Genomic DNA, 19,549 nt, shown 5'->3' on the forward strand with positions numbered 1-19,549 from the left:
TCCGTAAATTTTAGCGGCGCTCCTATCGGCAAACTACTGAAGTAACCTAATTTTTCAGACTCCAAGGGTCACGAAACATAAAAAAACATGAAAATAGTCATTTACGCGATGGACTAAGAATCCTTCAAATTTAAAGCGCCACATAAAAAATCATCATTCGAATGTGAACAGTAAAAATTTAATAACAGACAAAAATCGAGTTTGACGCTACTTGTGAAGTTTAAACAAAATATATTGTGAATAATTATAATTAAACGGCAAGAAGCTGTATAACGTGTTGCATACTTTTAATCCGTCACAAATATACCACCAACATTAAGCATCCAAAGTACCAATATTTTGAGGTTACGTTTTGACAATTTGATTTCAGAGTTACTTTTAATTTAACTAAAAATAAAAGAGGTAAAACATACAAGATTAGTTTTAATAATAATCTTGAAAAATCGAAAAATGGAAACCGCGTAAGATCGAACATTCAAAAAATGAAAAGTTAAAAACAAAAAATTTTGATATTTAAATAATAAAATAAATAAAATCGAAGAATTGAAAAATCTAATATAAAAAAATTGGGAAGTCGAGACTTTTAAAAATCTAAACTGTAAAAAGTCGAAAAATTGAAACAGCGAGAAAGCGAAAAGTCGATAAACCGAGAAATTGGGGAATCGAAAAATTCAAAGCAGCTTAAAATCTAAAAAGCGATAAATCGGAAAATTAGAAATTAAAAAAGTTGAAAAGTATACAATTTGAAAAGATCGAAACACCAAAAAACTGAATTAGATTGAAAAATTGAAGAATTGCAAAACCAGAATGTCAAAAATTTTTAAAATGAAAAAATGTAGAACTAGAACTAAAAAAATCGATACATCACAAAAACGAAAGCTTGAAAAATTTAGAATTCAAAAAATCCAAAAATTGAGGAACTCAAAGATCGAGAGAGAAATTACCAAAATTTAAAAAAAAACAAAAAAAAAAGAAAAATCGATAAGGCGAAAAACCGAGAAATTGGAAAATTGAAAATTCGAGAAATCGAAATTTAAAAAAATAGAAGTAGCCCAAAATCTGAAGAGCGAAAACGCGGCAAATTAGGAACAAAAAAATTGAAAAATTTAAAATTAAAAAAAACCGAATCACCGAAAAATCGAATTAGATTGAAAAATTGAAGAATCGAAAAATCGAAATGTCAAAAAATTAAAACACGGACAAATTAAAAAATTTAAAAATTGAAACATTAAAAAATAGAAAATCAAAAATATTAAAAATCGCAAAATGGAAAACCAACATTTCGAAAAATCGAAAATCAAAACATTTGCATTATCGAAACATCACAAAAACTAGAGTTTGAAAATGTAGAATTTAAAATATCGAAAAATTGAAGAACTAAAAGATCGAAAAATTAAAGAAATTAAAAAAAGAAAATTCGAGAAATTGATCCAAATTTTAAATGTTGAAAAATTGAGAAAGGGAGAAGGCGAAAAGCCGAGAAATCGAAACATTAAAATATTTTAAAAAGTGAAAAACTGGAAAATTGGTAGTTAAAAAAGTTGAAAAATTTAAAATTTAAAAAATCGAAAAACCGAATTAGATTTAAAAATTCTAAAAATGGAAAAATGGAAATGTCAAAAAATTAAGAAATCGGAAAAATAAAAAAAATCAAAAATTGAAAAAAAAAAATAAACTACCACCAACACTCTATATTTTTGGAATCAACACGTCGAGATCTACGTCCCTGAATTTTTTCAGAATTTTTTGACAACTTTTTGAAAAGTGAAATTTTTCCAATGGTCCCCCCTTCTTCACACTTCGGCCAAATTTTGACATTTTCGAAACTCAACTAAACTCAAATTAAAAAATTGAAGAATCGGAAAATGTCAAAAAATTATGAAACCGGGAAATAAGAAAAAATCAAAATTGAAACATTGAAAAATCGTAAATCAAAAATTTTAAAAATCGAAGAATGAAAAACGAAGAAATCGAAAATTCGAAACGTCGAAATTGAAAAATCATAAAGTTAAAAAATCGAAAAATTAAACAACCGCAAAACTGAAATATCGGAAAATTGAAAAATAGATAAGTCGAAAAACCGACAAATATAAGTAAAAAAAGTCGCGAGAACAAGAAACAAAAAAGTTTGATTTTTCATCCAAATATCCGGATGTCCACAGTTTAAATAACATATTATTAGTTTTGTAAAATTTGGACATGACGTCATCTCATACGATATTCCTAAAAATTTTCAAAATTCGACAACATTCGATCTGGTAATTTAGAGAGATAGACGGAAACGAGAAACTTAATTTTTTGAGCTCTAAGGGTCACGAAGCATAAAAAAAACAGAAGAATAGTAATTACCGTGAAGACCTCGAATTGAAGCTTAAAATGACAATTGACCTGTATAAGGTGTTGCCTAATCTTGACCTATTCACAGCATAGATAACAATTGTTATCTCTACTGTGACCTATTCATGAATTTACTACCAACATGAAACAACTAAAGTTAAAAGTACCTGAAGGGACCAACGTTTTGAGGTTATGTCTAAACAATGTGAACTGTTTATATTTTAATCTCCAGGTTCGTAATACAAGATTCGTTTTTATAATAATCTTTTAACGTAACAATACGACACGAATTTCAGACTAGACGAATTGGTAACTTTGCAATATTCCGAATCCGTCACCGCCCCCATGGAGCCCCCTCTGGTCAACGTCCATGACTGTAAAATTTGCCCGTACGTTACAACGTCGTTTTTCCTGATGATGAACCACATTCGCCGTCATCAGTCGCCTTTGGTACCTTTTAACTGCGAAAACCCCCTTGATTCTTACCATTGCAAACACTGCAGTTTTCAAACGGAACTAACGCTGCTTTTCAAGCAACATATTAGAAAACACCATGGAATTAAACACGAAAACGACGATTTAATTGTACAACACAATAATCAAAAATACGTTTGTGAAAAGTGCGGCTTTGAGACGCATTTTACGCTTAAATGGTTATGTCACATTCGAGAGTGTCAACAATCTAAAGGACAACCAAATTCGAAAAGGAATATTAACGCACGACATGTAGACGACCTTGACGCCAAATGGTATAAATGTAAACAGTGCTCATTTAGATGTAAACGCAAATCATCTTTGTTGGGACACATGAAGATTTGTCATTTGAAAGAAGAGAATGACAAGTGGAACGAATGCCAACAGGGTCCGGACAAGACTAGAGATTGTTCAAACTTAAGGAGTGACGGGAGAAGCCAGCATTTGGATGGGAAAAGTATCACGTGGTATCAGTGCAACGAGTGTCCAGTTAAAACAAGAGACAAGAGGGTTTTGCAGAAACACGTGAAAGCGCGACATTCCAACGGACACAGAGGCATTAAATGCTACAATTGTGAAAAATGCCAATTCAAAACCAAATACTGATCTGGTTTAAATAGACACATGAATGCGCGGCATTTGGACGAAGGCGAAATAGAGTGGCACCACTGCACTCAGTGTCCTTACAAGTGCAAAGAGAAATGCAGTTTGAAAAAACACATTAACGCACGGCATCTGGACGACCAAGACGCGAAGTGGTATGAATGTAAACAGTGCTCATTTAGATGTAGACACAATGACTCCTTGATGAGACATGTGAACGCCTTTCATTTAGACGAAAAGGACGGCATGTGGTATGAATGTAAACAGTGTCCTTACAAGGCTAGAGATTGTTCGTCGCTAACGAAACACGTGAAGTCCCAGCATTTGGAAGGACATGACATAAAATGGTATCAATGTGAAAAGTGCCAATACAAAGCCAAATATCCCTACTGTTTAAAGACACATATAAATCGGCGGCATTTAGACATGAATGAAATCAAGTGGCACCACTGCAGTGAGTGTCTTTACAAGTGTAAAGAGCACCGCCAGCTGAAAGACCATTTTAATGCACGGCATCGGAGCGACCAGGACGCGAAATGGTACGAATGCACATATTGTGCACACAAAACTAAGAATAGTTCGAATTTAAAACACCACATAAAAAGGTACCACTTGAAAGCGAAAATTGACCATTTAATAGCAGACAAAAATCGAGTTTGACACCACATGTGAAGTGTAAATAAAGTGTATTATAGTCGCATGCAGACTTTTGGACTTTTTTCATTCTATTAAGCGGGAACGCTAGACGAGAGACAAGTTTGAATTGGGCGCCATTTGTTGCCTTAAACGCAACCAGCAATTCTTCTTTAAATCTACCTGATGCGCTGGAAAAGACGACTACCGGACGTGGGTCATAAAAACATCGTAAGCCGATAATGCAGAATAGTGATAATTTATGACAGGCGGCCCACAACATACCTTCAGCACAGAACAATCATTTCTCGTATTATTTTGACATATTAATTTTAATATTTGACACAATTATTATATTATTTCAACACAATTTACACACTGTAGAGCAAACAAAGCTTATTAAGCCCGTCCATTACTTTGTTCGCCTAATAAATGTATTATTAATACCGTATTCTTGTTATTTAGATAAGGGAACAAATTAAATGCACAGTTCTATTTTTAAACGCTCTGTATTTTTGCTCGGTAAAAATGATAAATGCTAAGTTATATACTAAATGCTCAGTTAAAAAATAAATTCTCAGTAAAAATAATATATGCTTGGTGAAATAATAGCTGCTTAGTTAAATTAATAACTGTTCGGTTAAATAAGGAATGCTTAGTAAGAACCCTACGTGCTAAATATAAAAATTGGTCGAAGGTTATTTCGACAGAACTTCCCTCGCCCGCCAAGTGCAGCACAACAAATAATACTCCCGCAGAAGACACAAATTGAAAAATGAAATATACTTAAAATTGACAACAAATCGGAAAAATCGAAAAATCAAAAACTTTAAAAATCGAAAATTTAAAAAATCAAAACATTAAAATATCTGAAAATTGAAAATCCAGAAATTGAAAAGTTCTCAATATTCAAATCCTGAAAAAATGAGTATTGAAAACTTGAAAAATTCGGAAATCCAAGCATCAAAAAATAGTAAAATTGAAAAATGTAAAATTTAAAAAATCCAAAAATTGAGAAATAAAAAAAAAGAAAAATCAAAAATTTAAAAATTCGAAAAATTGAAAAATTAAAATATCGAAAAATTGAAGGATTGGGAAATCGAAGCACCAAAAAAATCAAAAAAACAAAAATTTAAAATTCAAAAATCAAAAAATTGAACACTCGAAAAGTCGAAAAATCGAAACATCGGAATGTTCGAATACTGAAACATCAACAGTAGAGGAGTCAAAATATCAAAAAATTAAGAAATCAAATTAGACCAAAATTGAAAAATCGAAAAGTTAATAATTGAAAAATTGAAACATTATAAATGAAAAAAAAATCGGTAAACCGAAAAATTGAAAAATCTAAAAATCGAGAAATTGAACGATCTAAAAATTAAATAATTTAAAAATCGAAGAATTGGAAAACCAAAAAATCTAAACCGAGAATTTGAAAAATCAAATAATCGACAAATTAAAACATCAAGGAAAACAAAAAAATTAACGGAAAATCTAGAACTTTAAAATTGAAAAATTAAAATACCTATCGAAAAATTGAAACCCGAGAAATCGAAACATCAAAAAATGAAAAAATTGAAGAACCGAAACATTGCAAAACCCCAGAACTGAAATACTGAAAAACTGAAAAATTGAAAAATCGAAAAAGTGAAAAAATTCAAAACTGAAATCTTGAAAAACTGAAAAATGTAAAGAAAATTGAAGAATCGGAAAAGTGAAAAAATCCAAAACTGAAACATTGAAAAATTCAGAAATCGAAAAATGGAAAAATCACAATTGAAGAAAAAATTGACAAATCGAAAAATAGAGAAATGGGAAAATCAAAAAATCAGTTAATTGAAAAATTGAGAAATCGAAAAATTTAGAAACGTCAAAAATTGAAAACTGAAAAATAAAAAAATTTAAAAATCGCTAAACTGAAAGATCGGAAAATTGAGAAATCGAAGTATGAAGAAATTCGAGAAACCGAAAATATGAAGAATCGAGAAATCGAAGAATCGATAATTTGAAAAATCCCAACAGTAATATATCGAAAAATTGAGAAATCGAAATCGAGCAAAACTGAAGTATCGTAAAGTTAATAAATTGAAAAACTGAAAATTTCTGAAAAAAAAAATCGTATCAAAAACTAAAAATTCAAAAAATCGAGAAATTGAACAATCAAAAAATCAAAACATTGAAATCCTAGTAAGTTGATAAATAGGAAAATTTAAAAACAAAAATTTTAAAAATCCAAGAATTGAACAACAAAAAAAATCAAAGCCTGAAAACTCAGAAAATCGAATGATCGAGAACTTAAAACATCAAAGAAAACAAAAAATCTAAAATTTAAAAATTCGACAGATTGAAAAATCATGTAACTGAAAAATTGAAAAATTTAAAATAAAAAAAAACCGAATTAGATTGAAAAATTGACGAATCGAAAAATCGAAATGTCAAAAAATTAAAACAACGGCAAATTAATAGTTATTTATTATACAAGCGGTTAAAGTGAATGTTTAATGAGCGGTCAGTTTAAGGCGAGAGTGGCGTATGCCGCGAGCGCCTTAAGACCGCGAGTTACACATTCATTTTAACCGCTTGTATAATACAAAATTTTATTCAATTTTGACAACCTCAAGTCCCAAATTGTGAAAAAATTGGTGATTCAAAGTTCAAACTCGAGAAACGTCAGAATTGACAGCGACCAAATAAAAGTTTTATACATATGCGTAGAATTTAGTGTACAATATCAGGTGTGTGTGTGTAGCATGGAGGAAGGAATATATTCCTTCCTCCATGGTGTGTAGTATGTGACTCTGGCGACGGTGTTTGTTTATTTTAAACAAACTAAAATTATCGAAAAATTGCAAAATCATGCAAGATTCTAACGACAAAACTTGCTCCCAGAAAAGACCAGATCAGAAAGTGTATCAAAAGTTCCTCAGATGGAAAGAGCAGCAAGACACTGGAAAAATTACAGAAATGGTAACCATGGTTTTAAAACAGCAAAATAAAAATTTTATTTCGCTAGCGGTTTAAAAATTTTATGGTGCTACCGGATAAACCAAAGCTTTAGTGGCCTATTGACGGCAAAATAAACGTTTTTTTACATGTCAAAATTGAATAAAAACTTTTAAAATTGTGACATTGAAAAATAGGAAATCAAAAATATTGAAAAATCGAAAATCAAAACATTTGCAAAATCGAGCAATTGAAAAATCACAAAAACTAGAGTTTGAAAATGTAGAATTTAAAATATTGAATAATTGAAGAAATAAAAGATCGAAAAATTAAAGAAATTAAAAAAAGAAAATTCGAGAAATTGATCCAAATTTTAATTGTTGAAAAATTGAAAAAGGGAGAAGGCGAAAGGTCTAACAACCGAAAAATCGAAATATTAAAATATGTAAAAAACTGAAAAACTGGAAAATTAGTAATTAAAAAACTGAAAAACTGGAAAATTAGTAATTAAAAAAGTTGAAAAATTTAAAATTAAAACAAATCGAAAAAGCCGAATTAGATTAAAAAATGTCAAACAATTAAGAAATCGGAAAAATAAAATAAATCAAAAATTGAAAAAAAAAAAAAACTGCAACCGTTTTTCCGGAATCGACCGTTGAAATATCAAGATTTTTAGAAATTGTCGAAAATTCGCATTTCGTAGCGATTCTTTCGAAAATGTTGCTCCGTGACCGTCAAAACCCTATATTTTTGGAATCAGCACGTCGAGATCTACGTCCCTGAATTTTTTCAGAATTTTTAGATAACTTTTTTAAAAGTAAAATTTTTCCAATGGTCCCCCCTTCTTCACATTTCGGCCAAATTTTGACATTTTCGAAACTCAACTAAACACATTTTTTTGTAAAGTTCGAACTCTAGAACTCAGTTCCGGGTTCGTTTCTTCGATAACTGCAACCGTTTTTCCGAAATTGACTTAAAAATCGGAAAGCTGAAAAGTCGAAAGATCAGAAAAACTAAAGCTTGAAAAATGTAGAATTTAAAAATTCGAAAAACCGAGAAATTTGGAAATCGAAAAATTGAAAAATTGTGAAATTGAAAAATCGACAAATCGAAACATACAAATTTTAAAAAATAGAAGCAACGCAAAAGCGAAAAATTAAAAATTAAAAGTGTTGAAAAATTTTAAATTTAAAAAATTGAAAAACGAATTAGATTAAAAAACTGAAGAATCGGAAAATGTCAAAAAATTATGAAACTGGGAAATAAGAAAAAATCAAAATTGAAACATTGAAAAGTCGGAAAAAATTTTAAAAATCGAAGAATGAAAAACCAAGAAATCGAAAATTCAAAAATCGAGAAATTGATCCAAAATTTAAATGTTGAAAAACTGACAAAACCAAAACTCAAAACTTAATTGAGAAATTAAAAAAACTAAAATTTAAAAAATTGAAAAATCAAAGTTAAAAAATCGAAAATTAACAACCGGAAAACTGAAATATCGGAAAATTGAAAAATAGATAAGTCGAAAAATCGACAAGAATATGTAAAAAAAATCGCGAGAACAAAACACAAAAATAAAAAAAAATTCAAAGTTTGATTTTTCATCCAAATATCCGGATGTTAACATTTTAAATAAAAAATTATTAGTTTTGTAGAATTTGGACATGACGTCATCTCATACGATATTCCTAAAAATTTTCAAAATTCGACAACATTCGATCTGGTAATTTAGAGAGATAGACGGAAACGAGAAACTTAATTTTTTGAGAAAAGCGGTTTGAAAAAACACATTAACGCACGGCATGTGGCTGACCAAGACGCGAAATGGTACGAATGCACACATTGCCCTTTCAGAACTAAGAATTCTTCAAATTTAAACGAGCACATAAAAAGGCGCCACTCAAATGCGAAAAGTGACAACGTCATAGCAGACAAAAATCGAGTTTAATTGTGAAGTTTAAACAAAAAGTACAGTCGTGGTGAATGTCCATGCAGACTTAGACTTTTCTCGTTCCATTAATATAGAAAATAAAAGAATTAAAAATTAAACGACTTGTAACTGTATAACGTGTTGCATAATTTTGAACTGTCACAAATTTACTGCCAACAGTAAGCAACCAAAGTACCAACATTTTGAGGTTATGTTTCGAAAAATTTAATTTCATATCCAGCATTTTCGAGTTCAATTTTTACTTTAGGTACACAATTTTGTGATGAAATCATCAATATTTTGCAAGGACACGTAAATCAATGTGGATTAGACTAAAAATAACAGTATTCCAAAAATTTCTGGGAAAATGGAGTGAGTCGAAACTGATTTAATCAACAGAATAAATGACACATTCATTAATTTTTTTGAGCCACCTAGGTATATAAGCAAATCCAAAAAAATATGAATGCAATGATAAATTACAAGTAAAAATTCATCATATTTTGCACATTTTTAGTAGAATTTATTCAGCAAAATTTTGAGATGACGTTATCAATTTTTTAGTAGCATAATCCTGAACTTGTGGTTTATAAATACAATTTTTCAGTATTTTCATTTTTGACATTTTCAATTTTTCCATTCTTCAAATTTTCGATGTCTCCATTTTTTTATTTTTCGATTTCTCGATTGTCCGATGTTTCACTGATACGATTTCGCAATTTTTCAACTTTTCGATATTTTAATTTCTCAATTTTTAAAATTCTAGATTTTTCGATTTCTCGAGTTTTCAGTTCTTCTATGCATATTTCAGTTTTTCAATTTTCGGAATTCATTAAATTTCTGATTTTCCATTTTTTTTAATTTTTCGGTTTTCCAGTTTTTCGATGTTTGGATTTTTCAATTATACGGTTGTTCAATTTGTCGATTTCTAAATTTTAGATTTTTCAATTTTATTTTTTTTTATTTTTGCATGTTTGGACCATTTATTATTGCTAAAAATAAAAGTAAAAAATAACTACCAAAATTGTGACTAAAAATATGTAAAAATTAATAGAAAATAGAACACATTGCTGCTAAAACATAAAAATAATTGTACTTTCCCAAAAAAATCTATTGCATGATTACTGTTCCACTAGTATTGCTAATTTAGGACGTTAGTATCAAACGCAGTGAAAGTATTAATTCTTAGTTAAACAAAAAAATAGTTGAGTGTCAAAATCGAGTGAAACATGTGAGACGTGTGTAAACAAAAGCATCTAAATAATAACTATTTCCCGCAGAATTTTTGGAGGCTTATAGAGTCGACATTGGCCTGAGCGCGCTCCGGTCTGTGGATCATACAAGTTCTCGGGCGACGATGTATCTAACGAAGCGGTTGAAATACCTGATATGTCACAGCGCAAAAAGTATTTCTCAAAAAACTTTCAAACGTTGATGTCTTTTTAATCGAACAAAACACAATTGGCGAACGCAATAATCCAGAATGGTGCGCAGAAAAATCCTTTAGACTAACCGAACGTTATTTTGATAAAATTTGCAAAATGAGAGAACAAGTAACACGGCTAATCCTACTATACTGTGAAAAACATTTTACATCCCTGCAAATCTAGTTCAGCATGTACTCTCCTAAAATATTTGCATAGAAAATGAAGCAAGGGCAACTGAAGCATTTTGCAGTAACAGCAAACTGACAATAAGGCAATGCGGTTTGTACATTTTTAGCGGCATCGCCAGACGGCTTAATAAACAAAAACGCTATCGTAGAAATATATAAAATGTCCAATTTAAATAATGCTTAATTCAACGAGATGATAAATTTTGGGAAAATAATATGATAGAGCCCTAGAAAAATTTTATTTATATGCCTTACTTCCGGAGAGAGGAGATTCTCGTTATTAAACAAGTCAACCCATTAGACAAATTGTAAAGAAAAAATTGTACAATTAAAATTTTTTATTTGCATTCGCGTCATGTGTAGTTCATATAAATCTTTTTTCCTTTTAGTATAAACACACACAGGAATAAATAGTAATATTGGAATAGGTTTACTGGAGATATCACGTAAAAAACGTGCCTATAATACTCTACCTCATAGGAGGTGCGGAAAAGAGTATCAAAAAATTAAATTTAAATAAATATGATTGTTCAGGTAAATAAGTTCAAAGAAAATATTTTAGTAGAATATATAAAATTATAAAAATTTGCATACTTTTAAATCAAATTATGTCAGCAATGAAAGAAGTCGATTTGTAAAAGAGTTTCAACAATGTTGGTCAGCTAAGAGTATTTATGAGTTTTATGACCTAAAATACCTGGACTGATTACCTGGAAGGGTCGGTCGGCAAGGCTGCCTGCTGTGTAAAACTCAGCCATTTATTGAAACGGAACACTTTGTAAATAGGGTTGCCTAGTTTCACTTTATTTTCATTAGTCAGTAATTTTTAAAAAGCAAATATTTTGATAAATATAAATTTTAAACAAAAATGACCGGGTCTTCCCCATAGAGCTCAATGTTGTCTTTGCACATATAAAAGTTGAAGTGAAAAATGCTCTCTCCTCGTCTAAAAATGCAAATTCCTTCGAAGAATGAACGATTAATTAAACACCAAACAATCATTTATTTTAAAAAATATTGTGTCTTCCCCAGAGACTTAGACATAATCTATCAATTGAAATGTCGATCTTTTTTTCAAAGTTGAAATTACGCCCGTAAAATGAAAATCTATTTAGCTCATTTTTCGGTCTGCTACTGGGCACCCTTATGTCTAAAACATGTTTTCAACTATGACATGTTTAAAAGAGGAAATGGAATTTATTAATATATGCAGTTACACAATTTTCAGAAAAAATGGAGGGAGTCGTCTTGAATCTTCATTAATAATCAATAAAATAAAGAAACAATTTAATCACGTCGTCTAAATTCAATCAAAAATGATTGTAAATTACTCATGAAAGAAAACTGGTGAAAACATAACCTCAAAATGTTGGTACTTTCCACGGTACTTTCGCTGCTTGACGTTGGTAGTAAATCAGCAACAGATCAAATTATGCAACACGTTATACAGTTTCAATTTTTATTTCTTTCATTTTCTGTATTAATGGAATAAAAAATGTCTTACAAGTCTAAATGAATATTCACCACGACTACACGCTTTGTTTAAACTTCCCATGTTACTTCAAACTCGCTTTTCGTCTGCTATTAGATGGTCACTTTCCGCTTTCACGTGCTGCTTTTCTATGTGCAACTTCAAATTCGAACGATGCTTAGTTTTGTGTGGACAATGAGTGCATTCGTACCATTCTGGCTCCTGTTTATTCAGGTGCTGCGTTTTCATGTGAAAAATTAAATTCGAACTATGCTTGGTTTTGTGTGGACAATGTTTGCATTCGTACCACTTCGCGTCCTGATCGTCCAGATGCCGTGCGTTAACGTGTTTTTTCAAACCGTCTTTGCTTTTGCTCCTGAATGGACACTCACTGCAGCGGTGCCAGTTGATTTCACTCTTGTCCAAATGCCAACGATTTATATGATCCTTTAAAGACGCGGTGTATTTGGTTTTGAATTCGCACTCGTCACAATTATACCATCTGATGTGATACTGATCCAAATGCTGGCTTATCACGTGACTCTTTAAGTTCGAATGGTCTCTGTTCTTGTACGAGCACTGCTTACATTTGTACCACTTGCAGTCCTTTTCGTCCCCATGACAAATGTTTATGTGTTTCGTCAAGGACCTCTTGTAACTATATTTACGTGAGCAGTGTTTGCATGCGTACCACTTCGCGTCTTGGTCGACCAGATGCCGTGTGTTAATGTGACCTTTCAACCCGTCTTTGGTTTTGGACTTGAAATGACACTGAGTGCAGGGGTGCCACTCTATTTCGCCTTCGTCCGAATGCGCAGATTTCACGTGCTTGGTTAGGGTCGAACAATCTCTAGCCTTGTAAGGACACTGTTGACATTTGTACCACTTGCCGTCCTTTTCGTCCAAATGCCGTGTGTTGATGTGTCTTTTCAGATTGCCTTTGCTTTTAGCCTTGTAACGACACTGAGTGCAGGGGTGCCACTCTATTTCGTCCTCGGCCAAATGCCGCCGATTTATATGTTCCTTTAATTTATACCGGGACGTGGTTTTGTATTCACATTTTTCACAATTGTGCTGTTTAATGTAGCGTCGGTTCAAATGCTGTGCATCCACGTGTTTCTGTAAAACCCTCTCATATGTTGTTTTAAACGGACACTCCTTGCACTTATACCACGTGATATATTTTTCATTCGAATGATAGATTATCACGTGCGTTTTCAAGTTCGAACTATCTCTAGTCTTGTAAGGACACTGTTGGCATTCGTACCATTTGCAAACAATCACGTGTCGTCTCAAAGATTGCCTGTATTTAGATCGAAATGAGCACTGTTCACATTTGTACCATTTCGCGACAAGGTCGTCTATATGTCGTGCGTTAATGTGCCTTTCCAAACCGTTTTTTTGTCTACACTTGAAGGTACACTCAGCGCAATGAAACCACCTGCTTTTGTCCTCAACCAGCTGCTGCTTCGAATTTGGTTGTTCTTTCGTTTTATATCGATTTTGTTGACACTCTAGCATGTGACATAACCATTTAAGCGAAAAATGCGTCTCAAAGCCGCACTTTTCACAAACGTACTTTTGATTATTGTATTGTAGAATTAAATCGTCGTTTTCGTCTTTAATTCCATGATGTTCTTTAATGTGTTGCTTGAGAAGCAAGGTTAGTTCGGTTTGAAAATTGCAGTGTTTGCAATGGTAAGAATCAAGGGGGTTTTCACAGTTAAAAGATGCCAAGGGAGACTGATGGCGGCGAGTGTGGTTCATCATCGGAAAAAACGACGTTGTAACGTTTGGGCAAATTTTACAGTCGTGGACTTTTACCAGGGAAGACTTCTTTTCAAATTTTCCGTTTCAACCAGTCTGAAATTCATGCAGTATTGTTACGTCAAAAGTTTGTTATAAAAACGAATCTTGTGTAACGTACCTGTAAATTAAATTGCAAATCTTACAAATTGTTTTCGACATAACCTAAAAATGTTGATACTTTTACTTTAGTTGTTTTATGTTGGTAGTAAACACGTTAAACAGACCAAGATTATGCAACACGTTATACAAGTTTGTATTTGTAGGTTCGAATGGAGTCCATCGGGTAAATGACTATTTTCATGTTTTTATATTTCGTGATCCAGGCATATTTATTAGGAATGTCGTATGAGATGACGTCATGTCCAAATTTTACAATAGTAAATGTCATTTTTCCAATTTCTACTAATAAAATGATCATTTCGTATGTTAAATCTCGCTATTAAAACAATAGTTTAATCGTAAGGATGAATAAAATGTTTATATAATCTCTCGGCTTCGCCTCGTGTGCTAAACTGTTTTTTCGTTGGATAAAATTCACTTTTATTCACTTATACCATAAATAGCTATTAAATTGTATAAAATGACATACTTCTCTGCTCGTGGTTTATGAATCCGTGTTGAAGTTTTACCCAAGGCATGCAATTTTTTTCTTATTTTCTAGATTTTCAAATAGTGTTTCCATCTGGTGCACCCCATAATTGCAAAATGAATATTTCCTTGCAAAATGTACCATTTTGACAATGTTTTAAGTTTATTGTTGTGAAAAGATCAAAAACTTTAAAAATCGAAAAATCAAAACACCCAAAAATTGAAATATTAAAAAACCAAAATATTAAAATATCTCAAAAATTGAACATCCAGAAATTGAAAAGTTCTCAATATTCAAATCCTTAAAAAATGAGTATTGAAAACTCGAAAAATTGAGAAATCCAAGCATCAAAAAATAGTAAAATTAAAAAATGTAAAATTTAAAAACTCCAAAAATTGAGAAATAAAAGAAAAGAAAAGAAAAATCAAAAATTAAAAAATTCGAAAAATTGAAAAATTATAATATCGAAAAATTGAAGAATTGGGAAATCGAAACACCAAAAAAAATCAAAAAAACAAAAATCTAAAATTCAAAAATCAAAAAATTGAACACTCGAAAAGCCAAAAAGTCGAAAAATCGAAACATCGGAATGTTCAAAAACTGAAACATTGAGAAATCAAAACATCAACAGTAGAGGAGTCAAAAAATCAAAAAATTAAGAAATCAAATTAGACCAAAATTGAAAAATCGAAAACTTAATAATTCAAAAATTGAAACATTATAAATGAAAAAAAATCGGTAAACCGAAAAATTGAAAAATCTAAAAATCGAGAAATTGAACGATCTAAAAATTAAATAATTTAAAAATCGAAGAATTGGAAAACCGAGAACTTGAAAAATCGAATAATCAACAAATCAAAACTTCAAGGAAACCAAAAAAATTAACGGAAAATCTAGAACTTAAAAATTGAAAAATTAAAATACCTATCGAAAAATTGAAAAACCGAGAAATCGAAACATCAAAAAATGGAAAAATTGAAGAACCGAAACATTGCAAAATCCGAGAACTGAAATACTGAAAATCTGAAAAATGGAAGGAAAATTGAAAAATCGAAAAAGTGAAAAAATTCGAAACTGAAATCTTGAAAAACTGAAAAATGGAAAGAAAATTGAAGAATCGGAAAAGTGAAAAAATCCAAAACTGAAACATTGAAAAATTCAGAAATCGAAAATTTGAAAAATCACAACTGAAGAAAGAATTGACAAATCGAGAAATAGAGAAATGCGAAAATCAAAAAATCAGTTAATCGAAAAATTGAGAAATCGAAAAATTCAGAAACGTCAAAAATTGGAAACTGAAAAATAAAAAAAATTAAAAATCGTAAAACTGAAACATCGGAAAATTGAGAAATCGAAAAATGAAGAAATTCGAGAAACCGAAAATATGAAGAATCGAGAAATCGAAGAATCGATAAATTGAAAAATCCCAATTGAATATGTCGAAAAATTGAGAAATCGAAATCGAGCAAAACTGAAGTATGGTAAAGTTAATCAATTGAAAAACTGAAAATTTAAAAAGAAAATCGTATCAAAAACTAAATATTCAAAAAATCGAGAAATTGAACAATCAAAAAATTAAAACATTGAAATCCCAGTAAGTTGTGAAAAGATGGTTATGTATACTCAGAAAAAAAAGACAAAATATAAGCTCCGCCCACCCACCCACCCTATCTAATAATTCCAAAATCGATATTTCCCTATACAAATTTACCATTTTAAACATGTTTTAACTTGCTTGTTGTTAAAAATTAGCAACTTATACATATTATGCCTTCTTTTTTCTAATATGTGTACATAGTTTTCTTTTCACGACAATAAATTGAAAACATGTTTAAAAGGGTAAATTTCTAGTGAAATGTTGGGGATAAAATTTACCTGAAAAACTTAAAATTTAAAAAAAATCGAAACACCGAAAAACCAAATTGTTTTCTTTCTTTTCACCTCAAGCAACTTAAAACATATTTAAAATGGTAAATTTGTGTAGGGAAATATCGATTTTGCAATTCAGCCCCGCCCCTCGGCTTACGACGAATAAAAAAAAATCATCAGAATTGAGATGGGGTGGGTGGGCGGGGCTTATATTTTGCCTTTTTCTCTTAGTAACACGTAGTCGCCTTTTCGGAACAAGAAACTTAAAACATGTTTAAAATGGTAAATTTTTGTAGACAAATATGATCTTCAATTAAGCTCCGCCTCTCGATCTGATAACGAATGAAAAATTCATCACGATTGAGATCGAGACGGATGGGTGGAGTTTCTCTTTTGGTTTTCTTTTTTAATTAATACATTTAGTTTTCTTTGCATAACACGATTACTTAAGAATATATTTCACATGGTAATTTCTCGTAGAAAAATAAAAATTTTACAATTAAGCTCCGTCCTTCGGCTTACGACGAAAAAAAAATCATCAGAATTGAGATAGGACGGGTGGGCGGGGCTTACGGACGGAAACAAGAGACATAATTTTTCAATCTCTAAGGGTCACGAAACTTAAAAAAACATTAAATTACTTATCTGCTGAATGATCTTGATTCGAACGCATAAATGTAAATGACAGGTACGTGTATTACATGTTGCATACTCTGAAGCTATTTAGCGAATTTAATACCAACATGAAACCCCTAAAAGTACCAACGTTATGAGGTTATGTCGAAAACATTTTGAATTGTTTTTAATTTAATTTGCAGGTACGTAACACAAGATTCGTTTTTATAATAAACTTTTAACGTAACAATGCTGCATGAATTTCAGACTAGTAAAGACGGAAACTTTGAAATATTCCGCAGCTTACAAGACACACAGGAAGTCTTCCCTGGTAAAAGTTCACCTTTGTAAAATTCGCCCATTCGTTACAACATCGTTTTTTCTGATGATGAACCACATTGGCTTTCATCAGTCGCCCTTGCCATATTTCAACTGTAAAAACCCCCTTGATTCTTATCATTGCAAAGACTGCAATTTTCAAACCGAACTAACGTTGCTTTTGAAGCGACACATTAAAGACCGTCATGGAATCAAACAAGAAAACAACGATTTAATTGTACAACACAATAATCAAAAGTACGTTTGTGGAAAGTGCGGATTTGAGACACATTTTTCGCTTAAATGGTTACGTCACATGAAAGAGTGTCAACAAAGTAAAGACCAACCAAATTCGAAACGGCACATTCAGGTGCATCACGAAGAAAAAGACATCAAGTTGTACAAGTGTGAAAAATGCGACTACCAAAACAAAAATCGCAAATATTTAAGTAGACACATACGAAAGCGGCACTTGGCTGAGGACAAAATCAAGTGGCACCACTGCAGTGAGTGTTCCTTCAGGAGCAAAGACAAGGCCAGTTTGAAAGGGCACATTAACGCACGACATGTGGACGACCTTGACGCCAAATGGTACTATTGCAAACAGTGCTCATTCCGATCAAAACACAACCAATCTTTGACACGACACCTCTTGGTTTGTTATTCGGACAAAGAGGACGGCAAATGGTACGAATGCCAGCAGTGCCCGTACAAGACTAGAGATACTTCCAATTTAAAAAGGCACGTGATAACCCAGCATTTGAAAGGAAAAAGAATTACGTGGCATCAGTGCCCGGAGTGTCCGTTTAAAACAAAATACGAGGGGGTTTTACAGAGACATCTGGCGAATGCGATACATTTGAACCAACGCGACATCAAATGGTACAACTGTGAACAATGCGAATACAAAACGAAATCCCGGCAATGTTTAAATTCGCACATAAACGCGCGGCATTTGGACGAGGACGAAATCGAGTGGCACCACTGCACTTTGTGTGCTTTCAAGAGCAAAGATAAAGGCAGTTTGAAAAGACACATTAACGCACGGCATCTGGACGACCAAGACGCCAAGTGGTATGAATGTAAACAGTGCTCGTTTAGATGTAAATGCAACACGTATTTGACGAGACACGTGAATGTTTGTCATTCGGACGAAACGGTTGGCAAGTGGTACGAATGTCAACAGTGCCCGTACAAGAGTAGAGATTGTTCGAACTTGAGGAGGCATGTGTTAACCCAGCATTTGGTTGGGAATAGCGTGAAGGGTTATCAGTGCAAGGAGTGTCCATTTAAAGCGGTACAGAAGACGAATTTACAGAGACACGTGGATGCGTGGCACATGAATGGAAATGACGTCAAATGGTACAATTGTGAAAAATGTCAATACAAAACCAAAACGCGCCCATCTTTAAAGAAACACATAAAAGCGCGGCATTTGGAGGACTAAAGCGTCAAGTGTACTTTCCAATATTGTTAATAAAATTTTTGCAATAATTGGGGTGTGTATTGTGTGTTGCATAAATGAAACGTCAAACTTTTGAGGTTATGTGACAACATCTTCACCACGAAAAACTAAATTTCCATGTTTTGAGATGAAAGAATTACCGATCAATTAAATTGCTTGTGTAACGTTGCAGACGTGAGAACTTTTGGGTATTGTGTGTTCCAATTCCATACACTAATTCAGAATTGAGGTTATGCTGATTTACTTTACCAGTGATATTGAATAAGTCTAGATGAAAAAATATTATATACTTTGACAGTTCGAGGTATAAATTAGTGTATTTATTATTGTGGCGAATGAAAAAAATGTATTAATATTATTAAATTAAATACGATTCAATAATTTTGTTCTTGATGTATTTAAATTTAAATTAGAAAAGGATTATGAATCCGTTATTGTAATCATATTTGATATGATGAGTCTATATTGTGATTTATCATTGCAGTAATATTTTTTAGATTTGCTTATACAGCCTGTGTCAAAAAAAGGTCACTTCGATTTTTCGTTTTTTCGACCAACAGTTTCATCGAATTAGATTTTTCAGTTTCCATTTTTCTATCAACTTTTCGATTTTATTACTTTCTAATTTTCTGATTTTTCAAATTTGCGGTATTTTGATTTTTCGAGTTTTCAGTTTTTTCGTTTTTCGATTTTTTAATTTTTGTTTTTTTTGATTTTTCGATGTTTCGATTTTTTAATTTGCCATTCTTTCAATTTTCGACTTTTCGTCTTTCCATTTTTAGATTTTTTGATTTTTCTGTTCGTCAGTTTTTAGACTTTGCAATTTTTTTGCATTTTTGAATTCTCGATTTTACGTTTTAAATTCTTCGATTTCCTTC

The 19,549-nt window shown here is 31.6% G+C and overlaps 3 protein-coding genes across 4 annotated transcripts; 2 read left to right on the forward strand and 1 right to left on the reverse strand.

Annotated features, from left to right (window-relative positions):
- The first annotated feature begins 2,481 nt into the window (after positions 1-2,481).
- Positions 2,482-4,431, forward strand: LOC135140558 (zinc finger Y-chromosomal protein-like). Of its 2 annotated transcripts, XM_064071163.1 has the most exons (3): positions 2,482-2,569; positions 2,634-3,063; positions 3,181-4,431. In XM_064071163.1, the coding sequence occupies exon 3, from the start codon at positions 3,436-3,438 to the stop codon at positions 4,072-4,074; it is 639 nt and encodes a 212-aa protein (XP_063927233.1). In that variant the 5' UTR covers positions 2,482-2,569; positions 2,634-3,063; positions 3,181-3,435; the 3' UTR covers positions 4,075-4,431. The 2 variants fall into 2 exon arrangements, with proteins under 2 accessions (XP_063927233.1, XP_063927232.1); XM_064071162.1 differs by having other exon boundaries at positions 2,634-4,431.
- A 7,569-nt stretch (positions 4,432-12,000) lies between these two features.
- On the reverse strand, positions 12,001-13,992 carry LOC135140547 (zinc finger protein 142-like). The gene is made up of 2 exons (XM_064071143.1): positions 13,934-13,992; positions 12,001-13,869 (listed from the first exon to the last, which is right to left on the reverse strand). The coding sequence occupies exon 2, from the start codon at positions 13,774-13,776 to the stop codon at positions 12,097-12,099; it is 1,680 nt and encodes a 559-aa protein (XP_063927213.1). The 5' UTR covers positions 13,777-13,869; positions 13,934-13,992; the 3' UTR covers positions 12,001-12,096.
- Positions 13,993-17,011: 3,019 nt separating this feature from the next.
- Positions 17,012-18,700, forward strand: LOC135140432 (zinc finger X-chromosomal protein-like). The gene is made up of 2 exons (XM_064070972.1): positions 17,012-17,091; positions 17,156-18,700. The coding sequence occupies exon 2, from the start codon at positions 17,274-17,276 to the stop codon at positions 18,651-18,653; it is 1,380 nt and encodes a 459-aa protein (XP_063927042.1). The 5' UTR covers positions 17,012-17,091; positions 17,156-17,273; the 3' UTR covers positions 18,654-18,700.
- Positions 18,701-19,549: the final 849 nt, after the last annotated feature.

Source organism: Zophobas morio, unplaced genomic scaffold (assembly GCF_036711695.1).
Source record: "Zophobas morio isolate AGI-343-1 ecotype UQ-CSIRO unplaced genomic scaffold, CSIRO_AGI_Zmor_V1 ptg000040l, whole genome shotgun sequence".
NCBI lineage: Eukaryota > Metazoa > Arthropoda > Insecta > Coleoptera > Tenebrionidae > Zophobas > Zophobas morio.

Excerpts from the sequence above, each read along its gene's own strand:
- LOC135140547 (XM_064071143.1), bottom strand. The coding sequence starts at position 13,776 with ATGATGAACCACACTCGCCGCCATCAGTCTCCCTTGGCATCTTTTAAC.
- LOC135140558 (XM_064071162.1), top strand. The coding sequence starts at position 2,683 with ATGGAGCCCCCTCTGGTCAACGTCCATGACTGTAAAATTTGCCCGTAC.
- LOC135140432 (XM_064070972.1), top strand. The coding sequence starts at position 17,274 with ATGATGAACCACATTGGCTTTCATCAGTCGCCCTTGCCATATTTCAAC.